This window comes from Condylura cristata, unplaced genomic scaffold (assembly GCF_000260355.1).
Source record: "Condylura cristata isolate star-nosed mole 26May11 unplaced genomic scaffold, ConCri1.0 scaffold00023, whole genome shotgun sequence".
NCBI lineage: Eukaryota > Metazoa > Chordata > Mammalia > Eulipotyphla > Talpidae > Condylura > Condylura cristata.
The window spans coordinates 24867580-24887243 of NW_004567124.1; the positions used below are offsets into that span (position 1 = coordinate 24867580).

Here is a 19664-nt window from a genome sequence, read left to right on the forward strand (position 1 = left end):
GACTATGGTGATGGCACATGGGTGACTTGGTGATTAAATCCCCACGAGGATTACAATTGAGATAAAAAAAGTAATGTACAAAATGATGGAAAAATCAACTATTATATTAATAAAAAAGAAAAAACAAGATTTTTTCTAAGCCACTAAACAAACTATAGCCCTACATAAGCAACAACAACAGAAACTAGTGATGGGGGAGAGTCTGGTTTTCAGGGTTGTTACATTATAATATGCAGAATGTTTGATTTTCAACAAAAAATTCTGAGACATACAAGGAAAGAAGAAAGTATGTCTTATTCATGGGGGAAAGTATTAATAGAAGAGACCTTTTTAGGAAGCCCAGTTAGACTTGGAGAATCTTTGAATCAAGTGTCTAAAAAATGCTCATGAGTGAAAGGGGCCTCCCTGGTTGCACAGGGACTTAACGTCCCAGTGCTGTCAAGTTATCACCAGCCACTATGGCATTAGTTCGATCCCCAGCCAGGGAGCTAACCCACATGGTGCAGCAGACCTCTCCTGTCTCACCCGCTGTTCCCCTCACAGTGTATTTCAGTCAACCTGTCTGTTCTGCTCCCGACTCTGTCTCTGGTAAATCCTCTTCTCTCCATCTCCCTGCGCACTGCTGAACCTCTGACCTAGACCCCAGTTATTGTTTGCATAATTAAAATAAAAATAAATCTTTAAAAAAAAAGAAAGTTCATGAATGAAACAGAGAATGTAGTTTCCCCCAATAGGGATTAAAAACTACAAAAAGGAAACCAAATAAAACTTCTTGAGCCAAAAAATATAGCAAAAATAAAAAATTGACTAGAGGGGTTCACAGCAGATTTGCTCAGGCAAAAGAAAGAATGAATTTGAAGACAGGTCAATTGAGATTGGCAAGTTTGAGGAGCAGAAAAAAGAAAAATGAACACAACCAAAGAAACCAGGGACACTCACTGTTAAGGGAATCAACGTGCACATACATAATGATCTTTGCAGAAATATTGAGCAACGTCCTCCACATCCCCCAAATCATTTAAAAACAAGCGTCTCAAACATCTCAAAATATCAAGACGCTTCCAAAAGTCATGCAGACTCCACATAGGAAAGAATAAACAACACTGATCCATGCTACAGTGTGAGTTAACATTTTAAGTGAGAGAAGTTGGACACAAAGACCCTCATATTGAATGATTCCATTTGTCTGAAGTATCCATGATAGACAAGTTCATAGAGACAGGAGGTTTTGTGACAACTTTTAAGGGAGGCAGGGAGTGGAGAGGGTGAAATGGAGTAGTTGCTGCTTAATTACTTTGGATCCTGAAAAATGTTTTAAACTAGATGAGTGATGTTTATCCAACATTGTGAATGACCAAATGCCATTGTTTTGTTCACACTGTTAAAGTCATTTAAGATTGTGAACTTTGTACTATATGAAATTGTCCTAATAAAAGGTGCTATAATAGTAACCTATCTGATAGGGTTGGTGAGGACTTAAGTAATAAATGTTACATGTTTTATTAGAGAACCCAGCATTAAATACTATTTTTACTTGGCTAAATAATTTATATTCTGGAGTTTAAATGTGAACTTTCATTTATCCTGGAATATAAAGTATTCAGTTTCTTTTGAAATTTGAAAGAAGTAGTTAAGATATATAAAATTAATAACAGCATCTTATTACACCAAAGTTTTATTGGTTAATGAACAAGTCCTGTTAATTATGAGTCAGTAGAACATGTGGTATATCTATAACTTTGAAGCCGTAATGTTTTCTCACAAACTGCTAAATTTGGCAGAAAGAACCTGTTAGGGAGAGACGAATCAATATATAGTTCAGTGTGGCATAAATGTTCTTAAATTACTGAGGTAACCTACTAAATATGTAACTGAAGAATCCTTTAATCTGTTTGACACTTTGTATCATGAAATGTGACTTTCTCGTTCTTGGTTAGCCTTTTCTTGGATTGTGGTACAATTTGCATTTTTGAGAAAGCTCAGGACTCTGCAGGAAGATGTGTAAATGCGCAAATCTATTGTCTGTTTAAAGGGGTTTTATAGATCATTGATGGCTTACCTAGAGATCTCTGGATAAAAGCTTTTTGTAAGACCAGAAGGTAACCAAAGCAGTACCTCCTTTCATATACAAGGGAAAAGCCACCATTTTCTAAGTTCATCTTTGTGTCTTAGTCTTGTGTTTGTGAAAGTCTTTAGCTCATTAATGTATGGCAACACATTCTTTGAAAGCTTTTAACTAGGTTTATGTGCAGACTAACTGGCCTTGAAACAGATTCTTGCTAAATAACTGATTCTTACTAAGTAACTGGGCACTGACTATTTCTTTGACATTGTGGGGGAGATATATTGGGGGAAGATGGAATTGGGGGAAGTCTGGTAGGGGGCTTGGCGGCAGACAGTGTCTCTTGCTTTTGACATAGACTAGCCCAGGATGAAGTTTTTCATGAAAATATGAGTCTTTGTAAGTAGAAGTCTTATTAGAACTCTTAGGAAGAGCGTTGAACAAGGGGATTACAAGAACTGTTTTTTCAGGTGATTTTAAGTTTTTAGATTTAGGAATTGAATTTTTTTTTTAAAGATTTATTTATTTATTCATACAGAACTGGGGTACAGGCAGAGATGCAGAGGGTGAGAGGATTCACCAGGTACAGAGCGGGGAGCAGAACAGGCAGATCGATGAAGTACACTGCTGAGGGGAGCAGCGGGCGGGTCAGGAGAGGTCTGCCGCACCATGTGGATCTCCTCCGGGGCAGGCGGGGATTGAACTCATGCGGAAGTGACTTTAGCTTCTTAGTGCAGTGCTTTAACCCACTGCACCACCAGGGAGGGCCAAGAATTGAATTTTTTAGGTGACTTTAAATAATCACCTTAATTTGTTTAGGAAAACTAAAAGATAAGTTGGCATCTTAACTTGTCTTAAACAACCTTAATGCAGTGATTTTAGTTGAGGTTTTCCTGTACTAAGTAAGTTAAATGTTTTAAGTTATGATTTCTGGGTATAAGAAGATACAGAATGTTTTAGAAATTTATAATTTAACCTACTTTATTGTATTCACTGTAGTACTGTTTATTTTGTTGTGACTACTAGTCCAGTGAATGAAAATGAAGGAAGACTATATGTTTCTGGACACATTCTGGAACAAGAAAAAATCACATTGTTAACTTATCCTCTTAACTTAAAATTTGAAGATTTGATGCCTTTTTCCTTTCTAGGTGATGCATGAACCATTAAAAACTTGGCAAGATGCACCATACATTTTTATTGTACATATTGGCATTTCATCTTCAAAGGAACCATCAAAAGAAAGTTTACTCAGTAACCTTTTTACCAGTAAGTTTATGTCACTTCTTTTTCAACATTTGTGTTAATGTTATGGAGTGGTGTCTTGCATGGTGAATAGTCTGAAATTGTTTTGAAAGAGTGAATAACTCATTAAGAATGTAGTGAAGAAAAGAAATTGAAAGAGAAATTAACATTTATCTGCACCCATGTGCACCACACAGTCTCTTACATTGTCTATCTTTATTATGTATCATAGATACTAGATTTCAGTTGCCATCATTTGCTGCTCCTGCTTAAAAAAATTTAAGTTGGTGTCATGTTTTCAGTCGAAACATGGAAATTTGTTAATCAATTGATAACTTTTAATGTCTCAGTTTTATTAGTGTTCTCTTTTTCACTCTTATTGGCCATTTTGTGGGTCATTATCTCTTACTTGGAATGTTGTCATGACTTATTAGTTTATTGTTTTGTTTCTTCTCTCTCTTTGTAGTTTTCTTCTCTCCCCTACTGTCTCAAATAGGATATTGAATAGAAACTTGCTCCTGGCTTTACTGGCAATATTTCATCACTAAACACTAAAATGTTTATGGTAATTTTTCAAAATATTCTTTACGTGGTTAAGGATATTCCTTTCTATTGCTAGTTTACTGAGCGTTTTTTGGTATCAAGAATGAGTGCTCAATTTTGTCAAATGCTTTCGCTTATAGTGATTAATCATAGATTTCCTCATTTGTTAATTGATGCATATATCAACTGCTTTTCTAGTGTTAAATCATTCTTGAATTTCTGCTATAGCACTACTTGTCTTGACACTGCTGGATTCCACTTTCTAGAATTTTATTTAGTTTTTTGTCTATTTTCAGAATAGGATGGGTCTCTAGTTTCATTTTCTTATACTGTCTTTTACTGCTTGGCATCTAGGTTGTGCTAGGCTCATACAGTGAACTGAGGAATGTCCCCTTTATTTTTTATATCTGCAGAATAGTTGTGTAAGGATAGGAATACCCATTCCTTGAATGTAGAACTCACTTTGACAGTGTTTCAAGCTGTTGTCTCCCGTCCTTCCCTCTCGCCTTCTCCAGACTTAAATAATTGATTCATTTTCTTTAATAAACATTAGCTTTAGATTTTCTGTTTTTCCTTGAATAGGGGTTTCGTTTCTTTTTCAGGGGGCCAGGGGAGGGGGAGTGTATTGCACACTTCATTCAATATTTCAAATGTATTGGCATGAAGTAATACTGGTCTTTCTTCATCAGAAAATATTTGTAGCCTTTTTTATTCTCAGTATTGCTTTCTATCTCCTATTTTTAATTTCTTTTTAAAATGTAGTTATTATTTTTTAAATTGAAGTAAGATTGCCTTGCATTCCTGTTGGTATTTTGGAGTGTGGGATCACCTTCTCAGGTAGAGCTACCATAGTGCAACCACCCCCGAATCACCCAGTCTGCCATGTAGTCCATTGTGCACGCTACCCTCCTGTTTTTAGACTCTTAATAGAACTTCAGTTTTTATCCCAGTGAATCTGCTTTGGACTTTGTTAATTTTTCCAGCTATTTCTTTGTTGGCTAATTAGTTTCTACACTTATCTCTTTCACTTGACTTGATTTTACACTTTGATTTTTTATGAATTCTTGGGTGTAATGGTTAATTCCCAACACATAGTAATGTGGGCTGTAGCAGGTAGAGGCAACCAGTGGGTGGCCTGGCACAGTTTATGGACTTAAAACATATGTATATCCCCTGTGTCTGTAAGCCCATGTTCTACTGACTAGTGGTTTCAAGGAGCAGTTGTCAACATTAATTTTCATCTTCTTTCTTTAAAGCGGTTGGAAGAGCAGTCCTTCTCTATTCTAGTCCAGCTTCTTTGTGCATCACATCTGGCTCTGGATCCCTTTTTGTTAGAATCCTGTTAATTTCCGTGATCCCATAGGAACTGCTCTTTAACTACTGTAGCCTGCTTTAGAGCACATTCCAGTATTACCATGGATTCAGCCTCATGCACTGTTCTAAGTTTATGTTCAGTGTTGATATTTGGAGACGTTAGACATGTTTTTGAGCTTTATGTCTTGTTTCTTTTTTTATATTTTGTCCATCTTCTGTTTAGAGCTAAAAAGAAGGCACATTAAAGCATAGGCTTAACTACACCATGTGAAAGTCCTAGAACTCTCATTCTAAAACGGTTTTTATCTTTTTTTCCCTTCATTAAAACCTTGACTGTCTCCCCATTGCCTATAAAACATCCACATTCTGGAGCAAGACTTATTAAAGAAAATTCTACAACTTATTCAGCTAACCCTTCATTGCCTTATGTTAAAATGCAGCTATGTAGTACTCTGCAGTCCCAGACTAACATGTTCTTTAAATATATCATGCATTGTCATACCTATTTTTGTTCATGTTACTTCCTCTGTCCAGACAATCTATTACTTTCTCGTTGAAAATGCACACATCTGTTTGGACCTAGTTCACAGGGACTCTCTGTTGCTTTTCAAGTCTTTTCCCTTCTAGATGGCATGAAACATCTTACTCATCTTTCCGTCAGGTTTTCCTTAGTGCCTGTCACAGAGTAAGTGTACAGTGAATGTACATTATAGTTAGTACAGAGCAGGGGTCAGCAAACTTTTTCTTAAAGGGGCAGATCATTCTCTCTGCCAACAAATACCCAGCTTTGCCTTTGTGGTACAAATGCAACCATAGGCAATGTGTAACTGAGTGGATGCGGCTGCTTTTCAGTGAAACTTTTGTTTATAAAAAGTACATGACGGGATTTGGTTCTTTTGCTATATTTTACTGACCCCTAGCATAGAATAAGCAAAGAAGGTGACAGGTAGTTACTACTTAATTTGGTCTTTAATTAAGAAGTTCTGCTATAAAATTTTTATGGCTGCTATTTTGGGATGGTACTTTTGTTCAGATAAATATTGGACCTCATTTACTTTTAATAATGGTATGTCCTTTTTTACCTGATGAGATCAGTAGGAAATTTTTGTTGAATAGGCAGTTTTTAGTTTGTTTCTGGAACTATTAACTTTCAGATAAATCAGTTTTTTATTTTTAATCATAGCTAGAATTTACCCAAATAGATTTATTAATTATATTTAAAAAATAGTCATAGATATGCTTTAGTATGGAAATCTGTCTCTCAGATTGTTGTTATTAAGCACTTATTGAAAGTCATACATTTATATAGCAAAGACAAAACAAAAATAGGCAAAATAATATTAGGAAAATATAGGTAAGAAGCATTAGATAACCAAAGGGTGGTGGAATGAAGTTCTTTCTCTTCAAAGTGATGTAGTGTTAGGACAAGTAGATATGAATGTGTTTGGCATTTAGAGGAGATGGTGCATAGTTTCAGTTGGGCAGTCTGGAACTACACTGTCTAGTTCTCAAGGTTGTGAGCTTGGGAACAAAGGGCCTTTCCATTGCAGATAGTGGCCCGTGAGAGTCATGGGTGAAGGCCTGTGTGAGACAGAGGATGAGCTATGAGAACTCTTGAATTTCAGAGTGTTCTGCAAATACAAGGATTGTGACCAATGAATTTTTTGTTTATTTCATGAAACAAATATCAGACAATGTTTAGTTAATTTCTGTGTCCTTACATTAATTCTGAGGACTGTGTTTTGGCAGTGACTGTTGAAGTGAAGGGTCCCTATGAATACCTCACGCTTGAAGAGTATCCATTGATGATTGTAAGTGAAATCACATTCTTTATCCTCAACATTAGATCAGTTTAACTTAAAAGATTGTGGTTTGTGGTAATGTTCTTTTTTAAAAGAAGTGTTTCTGAGTAGTCCAAAAAATATTGCTGCTAGGTTCATACTTCTTAGTAGAGTGTGACCTTGCGAGGGTCAGCAAACCCCCTGTACCTCATTTTCAGATTTGTAAAGTGAAGAGATCAATGGCTAATGGGTTTTTTGAGTTAGAAAATACCTCATGGGACATATTATATCACATCTCATATACTCTCTAGGATCCAAAAGGGGGACTTAAGAGTTCCTCACTATACTTGAAAAAAAAAAAAAAAGAAGTTCCTGACTACACTTCAAGTCATTAAATGAAACTTCTTTCTTCTCAGTGTGTATTTCTATCTGGAAATTTCCTTAATCTGTTTTCAAGTTTCCTTTGCGATCTTTTTTTCTTTTTCAGTTCCCTTTTTTAATTTTCTCATTTTGTCATATTTTATTACCTTTGGATATATATTAACCCTGGCATGCTTTTTCTTCTCTTCAGAATTGTCTTTTTATAATTTTCTTAATGTGAGCTTAAAAAACTTTGATACAGAAGAACATTTACTCTTAATGACAAGTCCTCAGTCTCCTCTGCTTTAGAGAAGATAATTTTTCATGTTAGTATTGAATTCCAAAGAAAATAATACTTATTTTTAAAACAGGAGGTATACTATGTTATTTTTTAATAGTTAAGACTATGTTCTGACTCTAAATTGGCTCTTACTCCTAATGCTTCTTTTCATCTCTTTCCCATTTGGATGACAGTTTTTCATGGTGATGTGTATTGTATATGTCCTGTTTGGTGTTCTTTGGCTGGCATGGTCTGCCTGCTACTGGAGAGATCTCCTAAGAATTCAGTTTTGGATTGGTGCTGTCATCTTCCTGGGAATGCTTGAAAAAGCTGTCTTCTATGCAGAATTTCAGAATATTCGATACAAAGGAGAATCTGGTACGTAACCAAAAAATGTTTCTAGTTTCTGAGTGACTGGTAGAAGAGATGTGGCAATTTTCCTAAAGTCAGCAGTCACTAAGTAGATTTAACTTTTCAGTTACTTAATTACTGTAATTGCTAAAGCAGAATCACTGTGGTTGAGACTTGATATTTTTAGTCTTGTAACTAATGGGATTAATGCTTTAAGAGTAATTTTACTGAACGATATTCACAAAAGTAACTAACAGTGTTGACCATTTGAGAAAGATTATAAGTTACTGAATCTAAGCTGTCAGTGATTTTTAAGGCATCATTATTAACCTACACATAAGAAAGTAAATACTGCCTATTTAGTTATAAGATAGCATTGCCAGAAAGAAAAAGAAAGATACCAGGTGGTTTACTCATAGCAGGAGTGTAAGGAATCAGGAGTGGGGGGGGGGGCGGAGAGGGGGAAAATATATGTGTGTATAGATAGATAGATATAGAGAGAGACATAGTAATTTTAATAAAGCAAAAAAGAACATCAACTAACACCTATTAACCAGTGACATACTATGGGGGGAGGAGAGAGGAACAGGATCAAAATGTGGGTGGGAAGAACACATGGGATTATGGTGACAGCACATGGGTGAGTGGTGGTGGGAAGCCCACGGGGATTACAACTGAGATGAAAAATGTACAAAATGAAGAGTAATGTAAAGGAAAAAAAGGATAGCATTGCAATATACACCTTGATTTCAAAGATGTTCAAATGTGGGAGTTTGCATCTAAGAATTGGTAATATAGAAGGGTGCATATAGTTTAGAAAGGTGAACAGATAATTATAATAACTGTTTTGTAAAGAAGTTTCTTGTTGTAGCTACAGTTGTCTCATCAGGCCATTTAATTATTAACAACTGTTGTTACAAGATATACTAATTAGAACTTTGTCTTTGAAAACACTTGAAAAAAGTAGATGTGAATATAAGTAGAAAACTGTGTGTGCTGTGTTTTTCTATGTATAGATATATATATATAGAAGTAGAGGGAAAATCCTCTAGATGCTGTAACTATCAAGTGTAGAGTGAAGTATTCTGCTGAGGTTTTAGGGACATGTGGGAGATAAGGAAAGAAGGTAAATTTACTACACCCAGATTGCTGTACAATGACTTAAGCATCTTGTGTGCTTACAAAATTGCAGAAGACGTATTCTCGTTTTGTAAAACTAGTATCAGTGTTTGCTCTGAAGAGCACTTGTGCACTTTCTGGGTCTAGAGTCTTGCCTTTTCCCAAACCTAGATTACAGCACCCTTTCCCCTTCTTTCCAATAGTCCAAGGAGCCCTGATCCTGGCAGAGCTGCTTTCAGCAGTTAAACGCTCACTGGCGCGAACCCTCGTCATCATAGTCAGTCTGGGGTACGGCATAGTCAAGTAAGTATGAACTTTCTGTGTATAACAGTGCATTGAAATGCTGATTCTGTTAACAGTATTGCAGGTTCCCAGTGTAGTAGTTCTGAAACAATTGATACGATTTCTGAAATAAAAGATATCCGAAATTTTGGAGATTTATAAAAGTTGGATAATGTTAATGTCTCACTTCACTACTTAGAATTACACTTCTGAAAAATGTAGTGAATGACATTGAAACACCAAAATTTTGGGTTAAATTTATAAGGATTTAACTCTTCCAAAGTATTTTTGCAAATCAGATATTTTATAGATGACAATCTTGCTGTATAGTCTGAAAATAATTTATTTTTATTCAAAAAATTTTATTGAGTTAAGTTCTGTCCTAGCCACTAGACCACCAGGGAGCCGTGAGTTAAGTTCTATATATGAGACATTGTTCTACTTCTTGAGATACAGCAAATAAATAAAAGACTTGTGGAGGGAGAAAACAACCAAAAATAAGTGAGTAGAATATTAATATGTCAGTGATAAGTATTGTGGAGCAGAGAAAGCTGGGAAAGGGTATAGAAAGTGGTAGGCAGGAGGTGAAGTTTGTAATGGTAAATAGAGTGGCTAAGAAAGGCTTTACTTAGTGACATTTAAGCTAAGATCTCAAGGAAGTCTGGGAACTCTGAGCATCTTGAAGAAGGCGATGTGAAGACTGGTTTGGGTTTTGTATATATTGAGGAGATAAATCCAGCATATTATCTGATGGATCAGATGTATGATGGGAAGGAGAAGAAGAATGAAAGATGGCTTTCTGCTGTTTTGGTCTGAGCAAGGGCGGGACTGGTGTGTTGGCGGTTTGTGAGTAGAGAGAGTATGCGTATGTTTTGGCAGATCTTAGGTGTGATAAATTTTAAATTTGAAGTGGGAACAAGAAGTGAGGACAAAGGTATAAATTTGGGAGTCCAGGGGATGTAGTTATTTAAATTACAAGACTGACTGTGACCACCAAGAAAGTCAGTGCGTCTAGAGAAGTCACAGAGCTGATGATAGCTTCTTTATAGTAGGGTAAATTCTCAATGATAAAAAGTTGTGTGTTTTATTTTTAATATAGCAATCTGGGGGCAGATTTATAGTTCTAGTTTTCACTATCTTGTTTTGAGACCATAATACATGTTCTTTTGAGGTTTTATTTGCTCAGGTGAATCAGGTATGTCTTGCTTACCTGTTGGCCTATAGAGTTAATACAAGTTCCTGTTACCTGGGTTGTCTGGAATTTGTGTTTTTGTACTCAAACTGTTGCTTTGCTGCTGCTTTAGGCCTCGCCTTGGAGTCACTCTGCACAAGGTTGTGGTGGCAGGAGCCCTTTATCTTTTGTTCTCTGGTATGGAAGGGGTCCTCAGAGTTACTGGGGTGAGTATTACCTTATCTTAGTTTTCATGGTCAGTTCAGATAGATCGTTTTTACCATGAGAGGGTGAATTGGAAATATCCGGGCTTCTTTACTGATTCCTCTAAGTCACCATTGGATTCTGATTTTCAAAATGTATTTGTAATTCATTTTTCTTTTCACTATCAGAACTTTATAAATGTCATGTGTGACCAGGAATGAATGCTTCCCCACCTGCCCCAAGTTGATCTTTATTTAGTTCTTCCTCTGGGACAGTGGCTCTCATTCTTGAAGTTGCAGACATTATGATCATGCACTAATTGGTTAGTCTAATTTTTGTTTTCAAGAGACAGTAGTTTATAAGCACTTGAGTTTCAGAGACTCACTTAATATACAGACTTTTGAGAATTACATGACTGCCAGGAAAGGAAATGAAAGCATGGAGATGCAAGTGATAAATTAATGTTAATGTGAAATGGACTTCCCCAGATCTTTCTAGTCATTATTTATTTAACAATGACTCTACAATAACCTTAGCTTCAAAGTGGTACATGGCAAAAACTTGACTTTGCCTTCAGGAAAATTTGGTTCAATAATTTTTTCAGTAAGCTGTCCCTTATATAAAACACTTTTACTGATATAAATATGATTTTCAAAATCACACTGTATTCATTATGTAATTTCCTTAGACTTTTAGCAACTTTAACCCTCTGTCAATTCTTTCTTCTGCTGCTATAGTATTTTTCTTATCCCTTGACTCTGATAGTAAACCTGGCCCTCTCAGCAATTGATGCCTGTATTATTTTATGGATATCCTTTGAATAATATCCTGGTAATTGGGGAATTAGGCTTATAAATAATGTGTGTGTATAAACTTGTGCAAGTTTTGAAGATAGATACTTGCCTTACATTTTATTTTGGAGTGAGAGGGTCTTTTTAGATTTGTAGTGAAAAATCACAATAGGAATGTTGGGGTGGGGTGGGGATAACTATACCATGATTTTTTTTTTTTTTTTTTGATGTGGTCACTTCTTATCATGGATCTTTGCTCTGTAATCCTGGTGGTCACCTCTTATTTGTTACCAGCATGTTTTACCGTATTGAACTGTAATCTACATACAGTTTGTGTAAATGCTTTCAGCTGTGTATTCTATGCAATGGCTTGTCAGAGGGGAAGAAGAATGTTGGTTTCAAGCATTACTCATTTTTATTTTCTAATGCAAAACCATTCCAGATGATTATGAAAATGCAGAATCCTGTGGTGGTTTCTTCTCTGTGCCTCTCTAGACATCTCTTTTTTACTACCTCTTTTTCTTTGTCAGCAGGCCCAGACTGATCTTGCTTCCTTGGCCTTTATCCCCCTGGCTTTCCTAGACACTGCCCTGTGCTGGTGGATATCCTTCTCATTGGCTTCTTTGATGGCGGTTCATTTTCTCCTCTTGGAGATGGGTTTCCATTGATCTTTCTGCAATGGGTTTTTATATTTTTGATGATTACCATTTAGTCTAAGGGGTAGGATGTTTTCAATCTAACAGGCTCAGACAGCATCAGAAGTTGGTGATTATGGATTGAGCACAAGAGAAAAGCCTCTCACCTTTTTTTTTTTTTTTTTTATGAACATTCCACCTTGATTTTGGACTCCTTTGTGCATCCTGCTTAGTATTAGAATCACTGGCTATCTGATTCTGCTGTACCTTTCAGGCTCTAGCAATTGCTAAATACTTTGAAAATTAAGAAAAGACTTTGATTCTTAAACGTAGCTTCAGGAACTATAGAAAACCTTGCTTCAAGTTCTTAAAATTCTATGTAGATTTAGTAGACTTTAACCCTTAAATGTTGTATATCCTCATTCAAAAGGTGACTTAAAATTGCCTAAAGACTGCCACTGTTTGAAATTTTGATTTATAGCCACAGTCAACCTGACTAACAAACAAGTTCCTATTTCAGTTATCTGTTTTCTTCTGCTTCTTGAAATTAAAATTTATTTATTAAGAACTTGACCTGTTGGGTGAAGGATTCAGGTTTTTGGACCTTTGGGTATTATTTTGAATTTGTTTTGGTTTTTGTGTATTTGGTCCTATGTACAATGCAACTATGCAAAGTTATTATTTTGATTGACTGTGATTCTTACAAAAGTGGAAAATGAGAAAAACTCTAACTTTGTGAATTTGAGTGGATTGATACATACCAAAAATGTTTGCAGTTGAAGTGTCCTGATCCGGACACTTTTCTGGATCAGTATCTTTCAAATGTACTTTGCAAATCTCTGTGAGTATTGGGAGGAGTAGAGAGGGAGGTGAGACTGGACCCTATAGAAGATAACCTAATGGTTAGTGAGTAACCAAGGCTCTGTCAAAGGGTAGACCAAGATCCAACTCACTCATCTGCATGTAAGCTCATTCTGAAAGTTGGCTATGAGAGCAGATGCCATCTTTAGTGGACAAGTTCCCCTTCTGTCTTCCTATGGTAATTTCTCAGCCAATTATAATTCATGGTTACAGCTTTTTGATTCAGGATAGCTTAGGCAGCCATCTTGGTAGATACCATAACATAGCATGAGCACACTGTGGCCTGAGTGTATTTATGACCTTAAGCTGATTAGCTGGGTCAGTGAGAACAGAGCCACCTGCTTTAAAGAAGGAGAGATGAAGATGCTGGCCCTGGTTCCCCTGCCTGTTCCTTATTTTCATTTCCTTTTCTTCCTTTTGTCATTCCTTTTCACCTTCTTTGTTGTCGGGAGAGCTTCTTGCTGTCTTCATTTCTCTTTTATATTTTCACTTTTTTTGTTTTTCTCATTTTTAATATTCTTATTTTATCCTGGTTCTGTCTTCTCTTCAATGGCTCATTGAAAAAGAAGACTATCTTATTAATCATTGGGAGGCTTGAGGTATTGTGAGGTTAGAAATAAGAGAACAGTATGACCCCTGGGAGCTACAGCTCTAGCAGTGTGATCCCAGATCACACTCAGGAAAAAATTGGGGGTTAATTTACTAGTTTATTGTTGTTTTTTTTTTTTTTTTTTGAATGTTGATTTCCTTGACTTGCAAACACATATTTATCAGCCTGACTCAAACAATGAAGCTATTGAAACTTCGGAGGAACATTGTAAAACTCTCTCTGTACCGACATTTCACCAACACCCTTATTCTGGCAGTGGCAGGTAAGTCAGGGAATTTCTTCCTGCTGTTTAAATGCAGTCCTTTAGAACAGAGATACTTAGCCATAGGTGAACTCTTTAAAATTAAATAGAAAATTTTTGTGCATTTCTCTTAGGGAAGGAGTCTTTTTCTCAGAGAGGTCTGTGGTTCAAAAAAAAAATAATGGAGAATCACTTATTTTTAAGTATAATAACTGAATGTCAAGCACATATAATTTCGTATCACTCTCTCCTGTCTCCATTCCTTTGTTGTGATATTCTTGTATTTAGATTCCTTTTAGATGGCAATAATACTTATATATTTAGTTTCATTAAACAGTTATAAAAAATTTAGATCAAATTACCATGCTGTTAGATTGTTTTTATGTATGTCGCTAAGTATATCTAAAATAAAAACATTAAGTAAACCATAACAAGCTAGGTTAGCTTACCTGTCTCTTTGTTCCTTTTAACAGATAATAGGTCTGGTTTGTGACTAGAACCAATTTCTCTGTGTTCATTTTATCCTTTTTTCCTCATCTGAGCAGGGCCTACCCCCCATCCCCAAATTAATATTACTACACTCAGGATAAAGGAAGGGAAAAACTATATTGTTGACAATACTAGAAAAAGTCTTATTTCTAGTACCTTCTTTTCTGATGGTTACTGATGTAGCCAGATGTTAAAACCGTAAGTGCAGAGTTAACAAGAGTACCGATCATGGACCTTGCTTACAGTAAATTGTTAAGTAAATTTTTATTGGGGTAAAATAACTTAATGGGACCCAGGTGGTTGTCATATGTTGAGGGTTAGGGCTGTGTGGGCTTCTACTTCTCAGAACTGGAGTATGTAATTGGGACTATAAACTAACATCATAGGGATGTAAACCAATATCAGCTTTTCCATTTCTTGTTAGCATCTATTGTGTTTATCATCTGGACAACCATGAAGTTCAGGATAGTAACTTGTCAGTCGGTGAGTTATGAACACATGAATTTATGAACATTGAACTATCTTATACACAAATAATGGTCTCCACCCTGGAGGTTAGAATGTTGGCCTCCTCAGCATTCCATGTTAATGTAGTGCTTGATATGGTAGGGTGAGTTTTACACTGTTTCGTGGGGGAGAAAGATCTGACTATCCCAGTCATGGGAGAGAATTTTCTCAGTCTAACTGCAATCTGTCAAAACCCAATCATGCCTTAATTAAAAACTCTTGGATAAGAAATCCAGAGTCCTAAGCTTATTAAGTATGTGTGGATAATGCTAACTGAAGAGAGCAGAACTCAAAGACTGGCTAACAGGATTTCTTTGGAGAGATGACTAACACTCTTAACAACCAAAAGTTTCTTTCTCTTATCCTTCACTAAAGATTTTCAGAGCTATAATGAAACATTGATAAGTGCTTCTAGCAGTGATGCTTTTTGTTTAATGAGTAAAAGTGAATACTACAAGGGAGGAAAGAAACTGTTCCTTCAATTTGTATCCTCATTCCTTAGCACAGTGTCTTGCACATAGCAGACTTTTAGTAAATAGAAGTTGAATGAGTGAATGATTCTTGTTATGCAGAATCATTCTTGTTATGATTCTTTATGTTGTATGCATTTTACATGAACAAATGGTTAAGATAATGGAAATAAATGTACTTTTTGCCCTTTTGCTAGGATTGGCGGGAGCTATGGGTGGACGACGCCATCTGGAGGTTGCTTTTCTCCATGATCCTCTTTGTCATCATGGTTCTCTGGAGACCATCTGCAAACAACCAGAGGTTCTTTGAGACTTTATTTATGTTGTCATTAGTTAGGGTTGGCTCAGTGGGAGACAGTGTCAGGGTTCTTTCAGACACTGGAAGGAACACTGGAATCAGGAGAATTGGGTTCCTGTCTCCTCTCTTCTGTTAATTTGCATTAAGATTTTTGGCATGTTGCCCTTTTCTTTTTTTGACATCTCTCTGTGCCTTAATTTCCTCTATATAAGTTAAGGGGGAATTGAACCATTTGGTAGGATGCCCCTTTTAGTTCTGACAGCTGAAAATATATTTATGTGGGTAAATAAAGGAGGGAGGTTGTTGGACTTGTAATGAGGGTCTTTCTGCCTGGCGTCCAGATAGAAAGAACAAATTCTGGGGCCTTCCTTGGTGGTGCAACAGGTTAAGGCATAGCACTATGAAGCTAGCTGCAACCATTTCAGCATGATTTTGGTCCCCAGCCAGAGAGGTGACCCATATGGCACGGCAGACCTCTCCTGTCTCGCCCTCTGCTCCCCTCAGCAGGTACTTCATCAGTCTGCCTGTTGTACTCCTAAATGCTTTTGTAGTTGGATTGGTGAGAATTTATATTATGCAGGATACCACTGAAGAAGGGAAAGAGTAGGTGGTACAACCAAACAGTTAATTTTACAGTGAGATAGCCCCCAATAAAAGCTTTAGGAAAAAATAAATGACATCTTTTTACTCCATGATCTGTCTTTTCACTTAGTATTTGTAGTCCTTAAAAAAAAAAAAAGTTTAAAAAGTAGAGAAAAGATGTGAAAGAAAATAGAGGGAATGTGAAATCATACTGTTGAGAAAGATCCTAGACATTCTGGTGATCTGTTTTTGTATCAATCTATAGATCTGCTGCTCACTTCCTAACTATGTTTATAAACAATTTTTCCCTTCAGTCTTTGAAAACTTTGCTTTAACCTTTTTGTTCTCTTCTTTTAAAACATGATGCCCACTCTCTGAAACTCCAGTATTAAAAACTTGATGTATCCTTCCACATTTTACTTAATGTTACATGGTATAGATGCAATATAGTAAAGTTAACTTCAATCCCTCTTCGTGAGCATTTGGGCTGTTTTCAGTTTGGGTATTTCAGGGTCCCCATGACCACCAGTGCACTTAGAAAGACTCATGGGGCTCAGTATATAGCAAACCTTATAGCAAAAGCTTATTAAGGCAAAATGACAAGATCAGCAAAAGAAAAAGATACAGGTAGAGTCTGGGAGGATCTATACTTCTCTTTCCATACATTTTCTCCTCTGAGGAAACCCATCATGAAGCACTTTTCCCCAGTAGTAAAACACATGGACAGTATTTCTGGTCATTAGAAACTTAGCACCCAATTTTTTTATTAGGGACTGAGATCATGTCAGTACTCTTTACTTAATATGTACTAACATTCCAGATTCCTAGAGGGAAGCAAGTTTGATTATTACCTTAAAAATTGGGTCCTCCTGGTGGCGCAGCGGGTTAAAGCACAGCCTAAGAAGCTAAAGCCAATTCTGCAAGAGTTCGATTCCCCACCCCAGAGGTGATCCACATGGCGTGGCAGACCTCTCCTGACCCACCCACTACTCCCCTCAGCAGTGTACTTTGTCGATCTGCCTGTTCTGCTCCTCACCTTGAGTCTGGTGCACCTCTGGCCTGTACCCCAGATCTGTATGCATAAATAAATAAATAAATCTTTTAAAAAAAATATTATAATAATTTTCATAAAAATTGCAATTCTAATTTTATTATTATAAATCACAGTGATACATGTTTATCAGAGAAGAGGTCAGTGCCAAGTTCCCAGACACCAGTGCTGGGCCACCCCTGTAAACAGATCTTTCTGAAGACCAACTTAAGTTAACTCTTATTCTCAGACCTCTGTTCCCCCTTGCCCCAACCCCCCATGACACTTTCTATTCATACTTTGTTTCAAGTCTTCCCAGACCCTCCCCTCCTTTAGTGTGCAGATATTTTGGGAGGCTTGATCATACATTGCTCATATGACTAACCTTCAGTCTCTAATCTCTCCTGGATGTCAGACTGATGCCTTTAGTCTGTAGTTCCTCCGGAGGGTCAGAACTGATAAGGCATGGCCTAAAGTCAACATAAATCACAGTTAGACTGCCCAAAGGCCAGAACCTTGGAATAGCCCAAGCGCTCCCATCAGGCAGGACTTTCCAAAGATACAGAAGTCATTTCCCAAATGGCTGTGGTTAAAAGGCCAGCTCTCTCTTTGGGTAAGGTTAATTTCACTGTGCATGTGTAGCAGATGCTCAGTAAATATTAGTGTAATGAATAGGCTTGGGATTTCTGTCCCAGGGGTACTTGTATTTTATAGAATGTGAATAGATTGAGTTTCAAAAAATACCTGAAACAAATTGCGTATTTACCCATTCCTTTTGTTTTATTTCCTTCTTGCTGATCTGGTAGGTGAGAACTAATATTCAGTGTTAATTTTGCTTGTATTTAAGGCCAAGACTTAAGGCAGACATTTTATGTCTTACATGTTTCTGATATTTAATTCTCTGTCAGCTTTTCATATCTTTATTGGCTTTCTGATTTTTAGAAATTCCTGATATATTTTAGATACCAGTATTTTGTTTGTTCTAAGCATCCTAGATATTTTCTCCTGCTTTGGATTATATTTGAACTCTTTAATGGTATTTTTGGTCATAGAAAAATTTAAAAATACAGAGTAAATTTATCATGTTTTCCCTTTGTGAATTGTGTCTTGTTTAACAAAATCTTCCCTAGCTTGAGGAGAGAAGTCATAAATTTACTGCATTCCTTTTTTGTTGTTGTTGTTAGCAATTCTTTCATAGGATACTATTGCTCAAAAGCTGGGATAAATGCAAAAAATGCATTTTGAGCATTATTTAATAGCTTAGGTATATAACTTTATGATAACAAATATCAATCATGGACTAATTATTTTTAAATTTCACAGTTGAGGTCTCATTCATCAAGAATTATTTGATTATGGGTACTCTGTTCTATTGCTCTGATCCTGCATCAATAACAACTGTCTTAATTATCTGCTTCCTGGTAAATCTTGGTTTTGAAGGGCCTAAACAATCTTCCATAACCATATTTAAAAAAAAAAAATTATCTTTGCTCTTTAGGTGTTTCATTTTAGAGAAACTGTTTTGCTTGGAATTTAATTGAATTAGGGAAATTTCATATCTTTTTGATAATTCTTTTCCTGAATATGGTATTTAACTTCACATTTTTTATTGCTTTCACTACTTTAGTTGTTTGTAACTTTTATTTAGTTTTTTTTATATTGTCTCACTTACGAATAAAATCTGAAATAATGCATAGTTTTCCAAATATATGAGAATGCTGTTGATTTTTATTTATCATATCCATCAATCCTCCTACCTTATCTTCTGAAAATTTCTAGGCTTTCTCATTAGATTGATTTTACTTAAATCAATAACAGTGTTATTTTTTAATTTTCCTTATAATCTACTGCCTCATTTCTGATTCTTGTGTTGGCCAGGTCTTCCTGCTAACAGTGAGAATGTAGTGCAATAGTACAGTGAAAAAGTGCCTTCTCATCTTAACCTGACTTTCAAATAAATGGCTTTTCAACTGTCATCATTCACTTTGACATATACTGTGAATTTTTGTGCCCTCTAACAGGTTACAGTCTGTATTTCTCCTAACTTATGCTCTGTTCTTTAAATATCAAGAAAAGAAGGTGCAATGAAAATAAAAGGGAACTGGCAAAATGGAAAGTGTAGAGTGAGTTCAAAAGGAAAGTGCTCTAGGAATTAACTGTTGGGCAGCTGCTTTTTTGAATCTGTTAGAAGTCAAGGAACATACATGAGGTGAGATGTACCTAGTATCTTCAGCTTCCCAGCTTCTCACTGGGAAACTGAGATGTCAGTGAACAGCAATTCAGAAGCTCTGGACATCATTTCTTTTTTCCTTTAATATTCAAAAGGGCAGGTTTATTATGAAAAGGCAAGGGAAGTAAAGGATACTTTCATAGACACAGTGGGCTGGAGCTGCCCTGAAGGGCCAGGTTTGTTGAAGGAGAGGCCTGTGTGGCCAAAG

At 36.3% G+C, this 19664-nt stretch overlaps 1 protein-coding gene across 5 annotated transcripts in view; it reads left to right on the forward strand.

The window, feature by feature from the left end:
* Positions 1 to 19664, forward strand: part of TMEM87A (transmembrane protein 87A) — a 39495-nt gene that overhangs the window by 15021 nt on the left and 4810 nt on the right. For 2 of the 5 annotated variants that reach the window (XM_004687881.2, XM_004687880.2), the window contains exons 7-15: positions 3214 to 3331; positions 6914 to 6975; positions 7780 to 7963; positions 9259 to 9358; positions 10642 to 10735; positions 12037 to 12105; positions 13763 to 13871; positions 14764 to 14822; positions 15514 to 15617. In XM_004687881.2, the coding sequence (XP_004687938.1) occupies positions 3214 to 3331; positions 6914 to 6975; positions 7780 to 7963; positions 9259 to 9358; positions 10642 to 10735; positions 12037 to 12105; positions 13763 to 13871; positions 14764 to 14822; positions 15514 to 15617 (899 nt within the window). Of the gene's footprint in view, positions 1 to 3213; positions 3332 to 6913; positions 6976 to 7779; positions 7964 to 9258; positions 9359 to 10641; positions 10736 to 11449; positions 11522 to 12033; positions 12106 to 13760; positions 13872 to 14763; positions 14823 to 15513; positions 15618 to 19664 lie in introns of those variants that run through there. The other 3 variants (XM_012728598.1, XM_012728597.1, XM_012728599.1) reach the window with 3 other exon arrangements.